This window comes from Notolepis coatsorum (genome assembly GCF_963971535.1).
Source record: "Notolepis coatsorum genome assembly, chromosome: 17".
NCBI classification, from domain to species: Eukaryota; Metazoa; Chordata; class Actinopteri; order Aulopiformes; family Paralepididae; genus Notolepis; species Notolepis coatsorum.
Window position 1 is genome coordinate 22,582,654 of NC_140181.1, and position 16,557 is coordinate 22,599,210.

General features: G+C 42.1%; 1 protein-coding gene across 1 annotated transcript in view; it reads left to right on the forward strand.

Annotated features, from left to right (window-relative positions):
- Nucleotides 1–14,356, forward strand: part of znf341 (zinc finger protein 341) — a gene marked incomplete at both ends in the record, with an annotated part of 36,110 nt that extends 21,754 nt beyond the window's left edge. The window contains 8 exons of the mRNA XM_084333380.1: nucleotides 1,215–1,395; nucleotides 4,528–4,754; nucleotides 6,716–6,924; nucleotides 7,646–7,742; nucleotides 8,257–8,389; nucleotides 9,036–9,147; nucleotides 13,424–13,494; nucleotides 13,833–14,356. Of these exons, the coding sequence (XP_084189506.1) occupies nucleotides 1,215–1,395; nucleotides 4,528–4,754; nucleotides 6,716–6,924; nucleotides 7,646–7,742; nucleotides 8,257–8,389; nucleotides 9,036–9,147; nucleotides 13,424–13,494; nucleotides 13,833–14,356 (1,554 nt within the window). The remainder of the gene's footprint in view (nucleotides 1–1,214; nucleotides 1,396–4,527; nucleotides 4,755–6,715; nucleotides 6,925–7,645; nucleotides 7,743–8,256; nucleotides 8,390–9,035; nucleotides 9,148–13,423; nucleotides 13,495–13,832) is intronic.
- Nucleotides 14,357–16,557: the final 2,201 nt, after the last annotated feature.

The following is a 16,557-nucleotide window of genomic DNA, read 5'->3' on the forward strand; positions in this document are numbered from 1 at the left end:
ATGGACCACACACATTGACAGTGTTGTGAAGAAGGCACGACAACGCCTCTACTTCCTCAGGCGCCTAAGGAAGTTCCAAGTCAGTCAGAAGATCCTTAAGAACTTCTACTCATGTACAATAGAGAGCATCTTGACCGGCAACATCACCTCCTGGTTTGGGAATAGCACTGCACAAGACCGAAGCAGACTACAAAGAGTGACACGTTCAGCCGAACGCACAATTGGAGGGGGGCTCCCCACCCTCCAGAACATTTACAACAAGCGTTGCAAGGGCAAGGCTAAGAGAATCATTAAAGACTCCAGTCACCCGAACAACTGCCTCTTTGAACTGCTGCGGTCAGGCAAGCGATACCGGAGTCTCAAGGCGAGCACAGAAAGACTCAGAAGAAGCTTCTATCCCCAGGCCATCAGGCTGCTAAACGAACAATGAATGAACACTACACAACAACAACCACCAAACGCACATAGCACCCACTCCACACACTTTATAGCACACACCCACTTTAAACAAACACACTGTAGCACCCACTCCCCACACTTTATATTTATTGATGAAGGATTGCACTACAACTCGTACACCTTACTGTAAATTGTACCTAAATTGTACCTCATCCCATTTCTGCTTTGCACTAGATAGTACTGTACACTGCATAGTATTGTATATTATATGGTAACTCAGAACATTGTACATATGTCTATACCGAACACTGTGACCTCATTTTCTTCTTCTAAATTACATGCTATACTATGTTATTTGATACTATCTTGTCTAGCACAGTCTCTGGAGCGTAACAGTAAGAAGCATTTTGTATGAAAGTATTCTGTACTTCTGTATGACAACTATTAAAGAAACTTGAAACTTGAATAAAGGAAATAACGATCATAAAAACGAGTAAACTCGTTGTTGGCGCTATTCGATTGGCGGGCAATAACGAGTAAACACGTTTTTGGTGCAAGATGTGTTAAGAACACGGAGCACAACAGTCTGTCGAGTTAAGACTGCTCTTCAGCACTCCTAAATCCTGCTCTTAGTCAGGGCCGAATCCAAGTGGGGAATCCCAAAATCGGCCCTAAGATGTCTTAAATGGCCCTAAGAGCAAATCTTTTGTCTTAAGTCCGTTGGAGAATGAGACCCAATGTCTTTAATACATTACCTGCTAATTATCATCAATTTCAACAACAATACAATAACAACATCTGTTCTCATCATACAGGTATGGCCTCTGGGCGTGGCTAGTACAGTATCGAGGCTTCCAATCACAGTGAAGGTGGTGCCGCTGTTATCCAATGAGGACGAAGGGGGTGGGGGGGAGCAGCAACCTGGGGAGGAGGAAGAGGAGGAGCCACAACAGCAGAACAACCAATCACAGACAGAGGAAGGGTCAGAACAGACAGGTAACCTCACTTTGTGATGTACCTTATGGTGCGTTTACAGTAAGTAGGTGGTTCTCGTCTAAATGGTGAAAATTTACATTTCGTAGTTTACCTCTAGGAAGTTGTACTCAAGCGGTCGACCAAGTTGTTTACCAGTTGTGACGTATCACTGACCTTTCACTTTTTGTGGTGCGAACCCTACTTTTATTTTGCACAATCAAATCAAATGTATTTGTAGAGCCCAGGATCACATGGAATAGTCCCCATGGGCTGTACAGTCGAGAAGAAACATCACAATATATCGAAAAACCACCATGAAATCTAAATATGCGACACTCCCAGACTTTCCCCAATGAAGATAAGGAACTAACTAACCTAGCAATAGGGAAAACAAGCACCACAGGTGGCGTGGAGGAGAGAAACCTCATATGGGCTGTTCAAAGGGGATCCAAAAACTGGATATCAGTGATCGTGTTGCAATGGATGATAGATGGATGTAGAATAGAACAGGCGAATAATTGGTATGAATGTAAGTGGAGGTGGAGAGCACAAGCTAGTCTGGGCTATCAGGCTAGGAGAGGCTAACGGACAATACCAGAGATTAGATTTAGCCTAACAAACATGCCACACATAGCCCTTTTAGACCGGCCAGGCTCCGCGCTGGAGCCGGTTCCCGAACGTAATCTCGCACCGGCTGGCGCGTTCAGACCGGGATTAATTGGTTCAGAACGTGACAAATCGGTGCTCAGCTGGCACCGGAAAATAGTTGGTTTTTCCTTGCAAACCGTGATGTCAACAGTGGGGGCGTGTCATATTCTAGGCTGTCAAGACGAGTAAACGGGGGAAAGTAGCGAGTCGGCATTGCCAGGGCTCTACAGTGCGACCATATTGCTCGCATATGCCCCTAGAAATATGTGTGTGCGAACAGAAAAAATCAATTACTCGCATGGTGTGCGAGTGAAGATTACAGCCTCAATCGTGCTTTTTTCTCCGGTGATAATCGTTCAAAAACTACAAGTCCCACATTGCACTCAAGCCAACGGTCCAATCACAGTAGAGTGACGTGACTGGTTTAAAAAAAAAAAAAAAAAGGAAATGACCAATTGGAAGCTCTCATTTTCTCTTTTACTTCCTGAAAGTCCACCATTGCGATATGCGAGCGTTTTCCCAGACACAAGTAACTTATTCTAGTCTTACCAATAGCAATAGATTTGAGAACACCTAGATTTATCGATAGCAATAGTAATATAATGTTAATGCAACAAAACGAATGCCTTGCTTTGTTAATCATAACGTTGATGCAGTAGCGTATGTTGTTGTGTTGGCTGTAACTGACATGAGAATAGCAACACTGTGTACACATTAAAATTGCAATAATCGATTCTAACATTTTCAAATCGATGCAGTTGAATTGTCCCCTTAGGATCGCTGCATTGCGATGCATTGTTACACCCCCTACACCAAAGTCACTGGCCCACTGTATATGTGTGTACAGCTAACTTGGCTAGCGTTATCAACAGCAGATTGGGCAATAGGGTCCAGCTGCAGCGCCGGACGGCCGGAGTGCAAGCGGTGTGACGTAATTGGCAGAATCGACTGTCAATCAATGGTCTACCTGACACGCAAACTCATAAACAATGTTTCTGTACTGGAGGTGTACAGTATTTCAATAGGCAACCCTGAAAGGATTATTTTTCTAGAAGTCGCAACACTAGCCAAAACATAGGCATTGTATGCATAAAAGGGGCAAAAGCTAAAGTTAAGTGACTGTTACTTTTGTAGCAGTAGTTTGATTTGATAGTTTATTTGATAGGGACAGCACATGTTAATGAACATCAAGTACAAAATACAAAATGTAAACATGCAGGGTTGTAGCAAGAGCTAATTTACACCAGGAGACAGCAAAACTCTTTCAATAAATAAATAGCCTGCTTAGTTGTTGGCTACAACTTTGCCACAGTAGGCATTAATCACTTAATAGTTCAAATGTCTGTGTCCCATTCCCGTTTGCACACGCAGATACACACACACGCACACAGTGGGCCAGTGACTTTGGTGGTATGTGCTATTGCACAGATGTGTGTCCCGTTCCCGTTTGCACATGCACGCACCGTACAAATATACATTTATTTAAAAAAAAAAAAAAAAAAAAAAAACTCTGTTACTTGAAATATTTTCACTGTGCTCCTAAATATTTTTGGGTGCTCCTAAATTTCTTTGTGTGCTCCTAAATTTTTTCATTTAGGAGCACATGTGCTCCTTGGGAAAAAGGTTAGCGTAGAGCCCTGATTGCACTCAACCGATCCCTTCAACAGGAAGCGATTTGCGACTGCTCTCAAAACGAGATTAGATTTAAATGTATTGTTATGATACAGCACAAGTACAATACACCATCCAACCATAGTGGATAAAGAAATGCTCCAGAAATGCGTGGAGAAAGGCTTAGCGAGCCTCAACACGCGAGCACACACACAAAAGCACACACGCACACACATGCACTGTTTGAAATGAATCATTCCAGCAAAGTAGACTTCTATTATTCGAATTACTGTTTTAATGGGTATCATAGTAGTAAGTCCTACTGTAGAACATGACATATTAGCATGACATCTGATTTATTAATGCCAATGCAAAAAATTTGGGACAAGCGCAATTGGCACAAGTGTAAATGATGGACAGTTAACATCTGATTGATTAGCTCAACTGGTAAGGCCGCTGGCTGTGGATCCTATGGTCACAGGTTCAAATCTTGAGGCGGAGTTTTTAGATTACTCCGGTTGCAATACCTCGCTTGAACTTTTCACCTGGATAACGTCAATATTCAGGGTGAATGTAATGTGAGTAATTGGGATAATTTTTTTTTTATATAATTCTTTTTTTTATCGGATCGGGAAAGATCGGTATTGGTAGATACTCAAAATCACATTATCGGGATCGGATCGGGAGCAAATAAATTTGATCGGGACATCCCTAATATAAAGTATTCTGTATTTTGTTGTGACATATAATAAACAAACTTGAAAATACTGTGTTTGACCATAGAATGATCTGTGTTGATATATTGATTGATTGATTGATTAACTTGTGTTTGCAAAAGTTCACATTCCCTGCTCTGTAATGAACTTGAAGGTTTCTGGACTGTTTTGACCACAGCTCAAGGAGAGCCTGAGGAGAGAGAGGCTGAGCCCCAGACTGACCCAGAGGGCAGCCAGGAGGAGGACATGCAGGACGGGCAGGCCCAGAGCCAACAGAACCAAACCACAGCCCAGACCAACCAAATCGTCCTGATTGACAGCTCCTACCAGTGCCAATTCTGTGCCAACAAGTTCAGCACCTACTTCCAGCTCAAGTCACACATGACCCAGCATAAGGGGGAACAAGTGAGTCAAGTTCTATTTATACCTTATTTGACCAGGGAGGGTCACTTGTAACACCTTATTTTGGACTATAAAGGTCCCTCGATGACTGGCTGTTGAGGTCCTATACTGACCCCTTTTTCTGCATAGCCGGTATTGGTTTCTTAATAAAGTCATAGTTCAGATTCTTGGACATGAAGTATGGAATAGCTGAGATGTATCCCTACAATACGATTTTAAATCGTTTGTACTTGATGTAAATTCTTCATGCTTAATACATTGAGGTTGCCAAGCTGTCTGCCATAGCAGCACTTTCTTATGTTGCCTAAAAAAATTAAAGAACATGCACCTTGTAATCAGCTTTCAGAATGTTTAAAACAGATGATGTTCAAAGTTGCTTTTACTCATCAGCCATCGGCCACAGGTATCTGCTGAAAGAAAATCAACCACTAATACCTTGTATAATGTTACAGTACATGTGGGAAAACAGTGATTGTATACCAACATTCACCACACATTCACCAAATCTGGTTAATGTGTACATTCTCAGTGGGGTCGGTGAATGTGAGAGGAAAATGCACCACAGTCCTCAAATGACCTGACGGCTAAATGCTGAGAGCCCATTTAGTGTTGATGAATAACGCATTAGGATATCAACCAAATGTTTGCTGTATTTCAGCAAGTGAAATCTCTGCTCCCGTGAGGTTAACACATTGACTGCCGTTCACGTAGATCTACGTTTCTGTCGCCCGACGGTTGAGTGCCGGAAACGTAGATCTACGTTTCTGTCACGGTATTTCTTTTATTATCTATTGCCATTCATAATTCAGCGGGGCACCTTGCGCATACTGTTCTGAGTGTGTCTGAGCTGGCAGACGGTATTATACCGCCCTCTAACGCCTTTGGCCAGTAATGCACCCCGTTAGAAACGGGTTGGTTTCTTTTCTCTACCGAGCTGCGGCATGGGGGCGGGTCCTAAACACTCCGGCAAAACACACGCTTGTAGGGATGCTTTGGACTACTGACCCCGCCCGCCCGTTGAAGAGCAATGTCCAACAATATATAAGTGTGTGTTTAGACTTCCCTCTAGGTCTATAAGTGTGTGTTTAGACTTCCCTCTAGGTCTATAAGTGTGTGTTTAGACGTCCCTCTAGGTCTAGAAGTGTGTGTTTAGACGTCCCTCTACAGTAGGTCTATAAGTGTGTGTTTGGACGTCCCTCTAGGTCTATAAGTGTGTGTTTTAGACGTCCCTCTACAATAGGTCTATAAGTGTGTGTTTGGACGTCCCTCTAGGTCAGGGGTAGGCAACCCTAGGCACGCGGGGGCATTTTCATTGGCACAGGGGGCAGCATTAAAAATATAAAAAAAATAAATAAAAAAATTTGCTTTGAAATATTATAGTGAAATATTTTGCACTGTTGTCGCATTTATCTTGTTGAAATCCTCCCACAGGTTCTTTTTTGTAAGTCGAGTATATCAAGGAGGCTTTTCTCTGTAGCTCAGATGTTTTGTTTGAAGGCTTGCCAAACAACGAGACAATCAAATCAAGGATAAAAGATATCCCCATGTCAGCTTGAAGTGTCGAGCGACGCATCAACGAAATGTCAGAAAATATCAGAGAACAGCAAACAGCTGGATTAAAAGATGCTCCGGTGTGCAGCTTAAAGTGACCAACTACAGCCCCCAGATAACGGAGCTCAGTAAAGCAAAACTGTTTGTCTGCATTGCACCCCCGCCCCAACTCAGATTTAGGGTTGATACGACCATCATAATAATATTGTTAATAATAACAATAACAATAATGATGTAATAATGTAAAAATTATCATTAAAAATACCTGATTATGAGAAGAAAAAAAATTACGATGCATGGAATATTGTTGATATGGCACACTAGTTACAACTATATTTCAAACAGGCACTTCATGTCAAAAAGGTTGCTGACCCCTGCTCTAGGTCTAAGTGTGTGTTTGGACGTCCCTCTAGGTCTATAAGTGTGTGTTAAAGTCGTGCTCCCAGACCTTCCAGAAGCAGGACCAGTACCTGGAGCACATCAGGAGCCACCAGGAGCAGCTGACCTACCGCTGCCACCTCTGTAGCAAGGTGTTCCCCTCGCTGTTCGAACTGGGCGTCCACCAGTACTCCCACTGCTTCTGTCCACAGCAGAGCCTGCGCAGGGACACCACCGTGCACAGGTCAGCTGCAGCGTGCTGCGCTCCATCTCTTTATTTCAACTTCAAAATGCATCGAGGGCAAGGACGTTAACCCTTTCACTGCCACGCGACAGAAGGCTAACCCTTTACTATCACACGACCCGGCGGTCGGTTAACCTTCTGTCGTGTGGCAGTGAAAGGGTTAACCGTTTTGGTAGCGCGGCGGTGAAAGGGTCAACATCCTTGAATACATGAAGAAATACAATATTGTACAATACGTGTAGAATAAATTCAAAACATAATAGAGTATGTACAATCAATCAATCAAACTGCAGATTATGGTGGAATGTTTGGTGATTTAAGGATTTAAATTGATCAAAGGATACCAAAATATTTGAGTTTTAGAGTTTGTTGTATGATGTTTCACGTGTCAGGAGCACAGAAGCTAAAAGCATATTGCCCAAGTTCAGTACAAACTCTCTGTGCTTTAAGTGTGTGAGCCAATCATTGGAACGTGTACCATAGGGTCCAGATGTCCACTCCAATAGCGAAGTGAGATAATTTGGGCAATCTCCAATTATGGCTTTATATAGAGACAGATGCCAATGCAGCTCTCTGTGCAGATAACTGATATGAGATTATAATACATAGCTACATTCTATTCTAAATTAGTTTTGAATTCTGTTATAAATGAAGGAACAGCTAAATACATCAACAATCACACTGACACTGAAACTATTGTTTCTTTGTTGATCCTGTACAGGTGTATGAAATGCCAGAGTAGGTATTCTACCCAGGAGGCCTTGGAGCAGCATCTATTGACTGCTTCACACAACTTCCCCTGCCCGCACTGTCAGAAGGTACACACACACACATTTTAAATACCTTATTTGAATCATATGTACATACAGTTCAACATGTCTCCAGACATGCGTGGACTGCAGCCAATAGTTGGCAAACGAACGGCTGGAGAACTTGAGAACTATTAGGACTTCCGACTCTTAACTCATTCAGCGCCAATCACGAGTATAGTTGGGTTAACTCGCCATCGCTTGAGCGCCAATCACGAGTATAGTCGGGTTTTGGTCGTTATTTCTTTTATTAGCGATATCCCTCCCCCATGTTTCTATGACACCTGCATTTTATTACATTAACATTTACATTTAGTAATTTAGCTGACGCTTTTATCCAAAGCGACTTACAAGTTCTGTACGACAAGACAGCAAGAAGGGTACAACTCTATCAGCTGAGTAACAATGTTTATCAAAGTGTTTCGTGTTACAGTGTAGGTTAGTTTATTAACATTAAGGCCTAGTCTTGTCCTTGTCTAGTCCCTGCATACAGTATTATAATTTCTTTCATCCGTCCCGCCAGGTGTTCCCATGTGAGAGGTACTTCAGACGCCACCTCCCCACGCACTGCGTCGGAGGCAGGTTCAAGTGTCAGATCTGCAAGAAGGCCTTTAAGACCGAGCACTACCTCAAACTACACACTCGCATCCACTCGGGTAAGAATACCAACATGCACATCTACTCAAGTAATCAGGATGGACACAAGAGGATCAATATCCAAATTAGTAGAGTCCACACCAGCGCTGTGTTTTATTGAGAGATTTAGCATTGTTTCCTGATGAAGGTACCAAACATACCGTGAGAGCAAGTTTAACACAGTGTGACGACTCATCACTATTTTGATGAGAATATGAACACTACCTCAATCTGCATAACCCACTTCCACTCAGGTGAGAATATGAACACTACCTCAATCTGCATAACCTGCATCCACTCGGCTAAGAATATAAATACAATCTCAATCTGCATAACCTGCATCCACTCAGGTGGGAATATGAACACTACCTCAATCTGCATAACCTGCATCCACTCGGCTAAGAATATAAATACAATCTCAATCTGCATAACCCACTTCCACTCAGGTGAGAATATGAACACTACCTCAATCTGCATAACCTGCATCCACTCGGCTAAGAATATAAATACAATCTTAACCTGCATCCACTCAGGTGGGAATATGAACACTACCTCAATCTGCATAACTCACTTCCACTCAGGTGAGAACATAAAGCTCCCATGGTGCAATCTGCTTTCTCCTCCATTATCTCTTGACTGTCTACATTCTCTTTCTTTCTGTTGCAGGTGAAAAGCCGTACAAATGTTCCCTCTGTGAGGCGACGTTCAACCGGAAGGACAAAGTGAAGAGACACCTGCTGATCCACGAACCCTTTAAGAAGTACAAGTGTCCTTTCAGGTGAGTGAGACGTCTTTTGTTACATCCAGCTTTCATCAGAGCATGCAGAGTTACAAGCACTTACAGTAGCGTCTTGTCACACACACACACAATTCGAAGTAAAAAAAAAAAAATTCAAAAAAAAAAAAAAAAAAAAAAAAAATTTACTTCGATTTGTGTGTGTGTGTGTGTGTGGGCGCGCCTTGTAGAATTCCACACATAAGAAAGAAAGATACTGGGATGAATAAACAAAATAGGAAATAAAATATAGAAATGCATGCAATACATAAATAAATATGAATCTCCATATATGAAATATAACATTTAGATAAGGTGCTACTGAGATGTTTTGGTGAGTTCTTTGTTTTTTTGTGGAAGTTGCCCTTCTTAAAAATGCATGAACATTCACTGATAATTGGTCTGTAGTGGAGTCTACAAGGTCTACATTGCCGGACCATGTAGAATCCGGACCTTGTAGACTGACATAATTCTGTGCATAGTTTAGTCTACACAGGCCATATTTCAAATAATCAAAATCTTACTTCATTCATCTTAAACATTCTTGATTTGGGGGATTGGTAGTTCCCATGAAATCTGAAGTTGTTCAAACGACAACAGCGATCCACCTTGAATTAAATCACACAGCCGAGTGAAACCTTGTTGGATGCGTCACAGTCACGAAAGGGGCTACTTAATTAATTAATCCAACCCACTTTATTTATAGAGCACATTTAAAAACAACAACGTTTACGAAAGTGCTGTACAAGTCCCACAACATAAGATAAAAAAAAAATATTATTATTTTTTTTTCTCTCGAAGCTTCGAATTAAAATCGAAGCTCGGCCCCGAAGCTTCGATTGCCAAAAAAAGCTTCGAAGGTCAGCCCTACTGGTAGCAGATATGGGTCTGATATCATGCTAAAATAGGTAGTATCACTATTCGAGAATTTCCCTGATACAAAAACTTGATGCCCAGCTCAAGTCAAGTCAACTTTATTTATATAGCACGTTTAAAAACAACAGAGTTGTTAGGAAGATTCAAACGCTAGTGAATAGAAGTATGTTCTAAGCCGAGACTTGAAAGAATCAACGGTTGGGGCGAGTCTGATGGAAGAGGGAAGGCTATTCCGTAGTCTAGGGGCTGTAACTGGGAAAGCATAGTCGCCTCTGAGTTTGAGTCTTGAGCGTGGGATGGCCAGGAGGCCCAGGTCAGACGACTTGAGAGACCTGGAGGTAGCGTAAGGGCTTAGGAGTTATGTGCTATAGGAGGGAGCCAGTTGGTTCAGGGCGTTGGAAGCGAACAGCAGGACCTTGCAATACATTCTATATTGAACTGGAAGCCAGTGAAGAGAGGCCAAAACAGGGGAGATATGGTTTATTTCCTTTCTGGAACCAGTCAGAAGCCTGGCCTCGCTACATTTTGGACCAGCTGCCCTGCGGGACATAGATTACTGGCTGATTCCAGTAAATAGGGAATTACAGTTGTCAAGCCGGGATGAAATTAAAGCATGGATGACTTTTTCCAGATCACTTAGTGAGAGGACTTTTTTTTTTTTTTTTTATGATCTGTAGCTGATATAAACTGGATGTTTACCACTGCATTAACCTGTTTATAGAATTTGAGAGCGGAGTCAAAATCAAGGTTGTTTAGATAATCAGGTGAAAAATTACAACGTGATAAGTGTATTTCACTAAAACGCTATTTTCGCGTCTTTTCCTGGGATTACTAAGAATCACCCAAATTATACTCGCATTCAAAACGGTATAAAACGGAAATGTACGGATGAAAAAACAATCTGTTTTTTGCATGTTGACCAGAAGCAAGTCACTGACAATCAACGGCGTTATTAGATCCATAGCTATAATATAACATATAGTTTTTAGCAGTGCAAACACGCCATTCTATCCATTAAATTGAACGCTGGCACTGAAGGCCCATAGTGCCCCCTGCTGCCTGGCAATCAAAGTGTTAAGATATGAGCTAAACCAATCCAAGGCAGTGCCCTTTACACCAAGCCCATGCTCAAGACAGTCAACAACAATGGCACAGTTTCCGGAGTCAACAGTAAGGAGCAGGTCATTATAGAAGGTCAGTAAAGCCCACTCAGTACTGTGAGCCGCCCTGAAACCTGACTGGAATTTATCCAGACATTCTTTTTGTTCTAGATAAGGCAGCAGCTGGATCAGAACGACCTTTTTTAGCACATTGGATAGAAAATATAATTTTGAAATGGGTCTGTAGTTGCTAGGCACTATAGAGTCTAGGGCGTGAAAAGAGGACATGTCCGGGCAAAAGAGGACGTTTGGTCACCCTATTCTACAGAGATATAGGCTATAGGGCCCATTGCTATAACCTAGGTCTCTCTATATAGACCCGTTCGCTGTATACGTCAGACTCTGTGTGCGCGCGCATGACCGGAGCAGAAAGGAACGTAATCCTGGTCAGAACAACGGGGCATACTACAATATTGCATTTGTTAACCATCCTAGCGATCTAAACAATCAATCCATGCCAACGCTAGATATGTAAAAGGTGAAAGACTCACACTCACAGCCATGCTGATTTGGCAAAATTACATCCAGCCGTTTTCATTTGAAACAACTTTTAGTCAGAGGAGTGCCATGGTTTCTCCATGGAGCCCTGTTGTATTATTTTAGCGCAGCAGCTCGCGCAGGTCCGGGGCAACTTAGTCACGTGACTCAGTTGGTATTACTGATTGGCTCGAACACGGTATGTTTGTATACAGCGAACAGGTCTATTGTAACATGTCACTCTATCAGTAAACTCTATCCTTAATCAAAGACTCTGTTGTCAATGTCCACCTACATGAGTAATATCTATTCATATATCACCCAGAAATGTGTAACATGTTAGTAATCAAAGCAAAGTGACTTGATTTTCTACATTGAAGCATGTTAGATCTCTCTAATGGGGAAAAGGGTATTATACTGTATATCTGATACTGAAGGTTTAGGACTTGGAATTTTATATTCCTCCTCTAGATCATGTTTCATATTCCTCCTCTAAATCATCTATATTTCATTTTCCTCCTCTAGATCATGTATATTTCATATTCCTCCTCTAGATCATGTGTATTTCATATTCTTCCTCTAGATCATGTGTATTTCATATTCCTCCTCTAGATCATGTGTATTTCATATTCCTCCTCTAAATCATCTCTATTTCATATTCTTCCTCTAGATCATGTGTATTTCATATTCCTCCTCTAGATCATGTGTATTTCATATTCCTCCTCTAAATAATCTATATTTCATATTCCTCCTCTAAACCATCTATATTTCATATTCCTCTAGATCATGTGTATTTCATATTCCTCCTCTAAATCATCTATATTTCATATTCCTCCTCTAAATCATCTATATTTCATATTCCTCCTCTAGATCATGTGTATTTCATATTCCTCCTCTAAATCATCTATATTTCATATTCCTCCTCTAAATCATCTATATTTCATATTCCTTCTCTAGATCTATATATTTCATATTCCTCCTCAGTCTAGATCATGTGTATTTCATATTCCTCCTCTAAATCATCTATATTTCATATTCCTCCTCTAGATCATGTATATTTCATATTCCTCCTCTAGATCATGATATCATTTGAGCCTTTTGACCCTGGCTACACAAATGCAAATGACGGAACGGACCACGTCAAGTGGGCCTTTAACTCTTTAATTTAATTGCCACTCTCGATCCATAAGTTGTGCCAAATTATGCCTGGGACCAGATGGACACCAATACTGGAAATCGCGATCAGACAATTGGAATATTCTTTTTGGAATACCACCGACCACCGGTAAGGACTATCTGACATCAATTTCAGCTTGATCCAACAAAGTTTTCATACCGATCCAGCTGATCAGTGGATCAGCATTCATGATGAAACATAATACCTATTATATACATTTGATTTGGAAATAGTAGCGTGTCCAGGCAAGAAACGCCAACACTTATAGTAGGATTCACGTTGCGCCCTATTACTCGCTTCCCAGGAATTATCCCGGACCACTCTGAAATTATACTTATATTCACCACGGGATAACGCGTGAACGTATGCATGAAAAAATCGCTTTTTTGCATCTTGGACGGAAGAAAGTCTGTCAAATGACCATAGTATTGTCCCCATAGCTATAATATAGAATATTAGGTATAGCTCTACAAACAAGGTGACACACTCCTATCTTTAAAGTGTGGCATAGCTACAACGGGACCCGGTTAATGGCTGGCGCTGAATGAGTTAACAACAATGTGTCTTCTGTGTGTTGTTTTGTTTTCAGGACGCATGTAGGCTGCACTAAGGAATTCAACAGACCGGACAAGCTGAAGGCACACATCCTGTCACATTCTGGTGAGTGTGGACTGGCCAAATATTTATTAGTCAAAGCATAGTTGAACCAGTTTCTCTCGACATCATATTCAAGTCGTTCGTTGAACTTCTTTAAGCTGTGGAAGTGTTAAGAATGAGTAAAAGTGGAACTATTTGAAAGGGCTTGTATCTGACTGAGAGAAATGGTTTCATTCCACACTGACGTACACTAGGACTGCTTATTGGACACAGGTGCCAATTCCTTAGGGGGCTATCTATGTGGAAAAACCTGATTAGTAAGATAGGCTCCTAAAAATCCTTCACCTAACCTTTAATGGAATTATTGACCTTTCCATCGCTCCCTCTCTTCCTCCTCTTAGGTATCAAACCCTACAAGTGTCTGTTCTGCCAAAAGGCCTTCAGCCGCCGCGCCCACATGCTGGAGCACCAGCAGTCTCACACAGACAACTACCGCTTCCGCTGCTCCGCCTGCAACAAGGGCTTCACCCGACAGAACTACTACAGGGACCACAAGTGTCCTGCGGCAGGGGGCGGGGCCAGACCTGGAGCAGAGGCCGGGACGGGAGGGCCAGAGGAGGACGGAGGGGAGAGGAGGGTGACCAGGAAGGGACAACGGCTAAGGTCTCGTTCGAAAATGAACGAGGAGTCAGACACGGAGCAGGAAGGGGAGGAAGAGGATGGAGAGGAGGAAGAGGAGGAGGAGGATGGAGAGGAAGAAAGGACAGATGAGGACCCTCAGGCAGTGATATCCATTGTTATGATTGAGGAGCGGGCAGAGGGAGGAGGGGAGGAGGAGGAAGATGAAGGGTTGGGCAGCGCTGGGGAGACACTGGAGCAGATGCAGAGTGATGAGAGAGACTGTTTACAGCAGACATGTTTGTAGTTCCTGGAAGAATATTTAGTGCAGCCATATAGACCACCGCAACACTTCCGGTATTCTGAAATCATGGGAGAGAGAGCGGGGGGAGAACATTTATGAATGTGGATGAGAGCATTGACATTAAGTGGTTGTAGCTATGGCTGTGGGGGTGCTGGAAACATGATCCAATAGACTTTTATACGCCTGAGTCTCCTGAACACAGATGGACTGTGGCAAACGAACTGGCATGGTTCTGATTGACCTGCAGAAAGCGTTTGATACTGTTGACCATCAGATCCTACTTGAGAAGCTCAAAGCCTGTGGGATGGACGATGGGTCGGTGAGATGGTTCAGGTCGTACCTGACTGGGAGGACCCAGGTTGTGAACATAAATGGTGTCGCATCTTCATATAATGAAATAACATGTGGGGTGCCGCAAGGCAGCATCATTGCCCCATTGCTATTTTCATTATATGTTAATAACATGGTGTCTGCAGTATCCTGCAGACTCCTACTGTATGCTGACGACTCAGCACTTCTGGTGTCTGGAGACGACACAGTAGAAATTCAAGCCGGTCTCAGTAGGGAGCTGGAAAGCCTTCACAAAGGTTAGTTGACAACAGATTATCGATTCACCTTGGAAAAACTGAGTCAATTCTATTCAGCTCAAAACATAAATTAAAGGAATGCTCCCAACTTGAGATCAGCTGTAATGGCTTCAGTGTCGACTCGAGTCTAGAGACTGTGTTAAATACCTAGGTACAGACCTCGACCAAACACTCTCAGGGAAAACAATGGCCCTGAAGGTGATCAAAAAAGTTAACACAAGGGTGACATTTTTGCACCGAAAAAAGAGCTTCTTATCACTGGAAACTATGAAATTGCTTGCCAACTGCATGATCCTCAGCCAATATGATTATGCATGTACGTACTGGTATAGTGGTGTTACAGTGGAAAGTAAACAGGCTACAAACCAGCCAAAATAAGACCATTCGATTGGTCCTAAATCTGCCACCTCAAACCCATATTGAGCCATGTCACTTCAATGAGGTGGGATGGCTCCCTGTGGAGCCGAGAAAGTGCCGATCAACTTGGGATTGGTCGCTATTGTATCATGTCTCCAGCACCCCCACAGCCGTAGCTACAACCACTTAATGTCAAGGCTCTTATCCACATTCATTCATTTTCTCCCCCCGCTCTCTCCATGAGCTCAATGTAATGCGGAAGTGCAGTGGTCATAATACATACTTACATAGTCCATCATCATATTAAAATTATGTTTCACCTTAAAGGCACATTTTCACTTTTTTAACACAGGTCTATAGCAGTTCATGAATGGTCAAAGGGATAGTCAACTAATTAAAGCCATTTTATCTGTTATAAATCAGAAGCGGGAGCACCAGTGTTTTGGTTTCTGATATATTGAAAGCAGAGAGTTAGCATTTGTTGGTGAAATTCAACATTACCTGCCTTGGGATGATGGCATGCTTCATACCCAAATTTTGGGTATGAAGCATGTCATCATCCCAAGGCAGGTAATGTTGGGTGCTCTTAAACTTCACCAAAAACACTCACACACATCCAAAGACTTTACAGATTTTGCACACATTAAATGACAGTTATTGAGAGTAAATTAGGTTATGTCATTGGGGACATTGAATCCTTATGTTGCGTTAATTACAGCTCCATGAAATGATGTAGATGAAACAATAGCAATAGCTTGTCTTATAGGGACTGCTACCTTATCATTTCATTGAGCTGTAATTAACGCAACAAGGATTCAACGTCCCTGATGACACCACTGGTGGCCACATTCAAACTCATTTATCTCAATAATTGTAAAACTAAATTAATGAGTGCAAAAACTGTAAGGTTTTTGGATGTGTGTGAGATTATGTGCAAAATAATGACTTGAAGGTTCTGTCTCTATTGGCTGAATTAAGGTAAATATTTGTTTGGAAAATTGGCTGTCTGGTCTGGTGTCTCTTTGAGGAATGGAGCGTGACTGTTGAAAAGTAATCTTGATTCCATTTAAAATGGTGAATGTTTTCTAACCCCTCCCTACTTCCCATTTCCCCTTGTGGAATGCACCTGATTGGATAAATTACATGCTGGTGCTCTAGTGCGACATCTAGTTTCTGAATGTTATCTATAGCACCTTAACTAGAATGAAGTCTACCTTTTAACGAGAGACAACGCTTCATTCCTCATGGATTCAACACAGT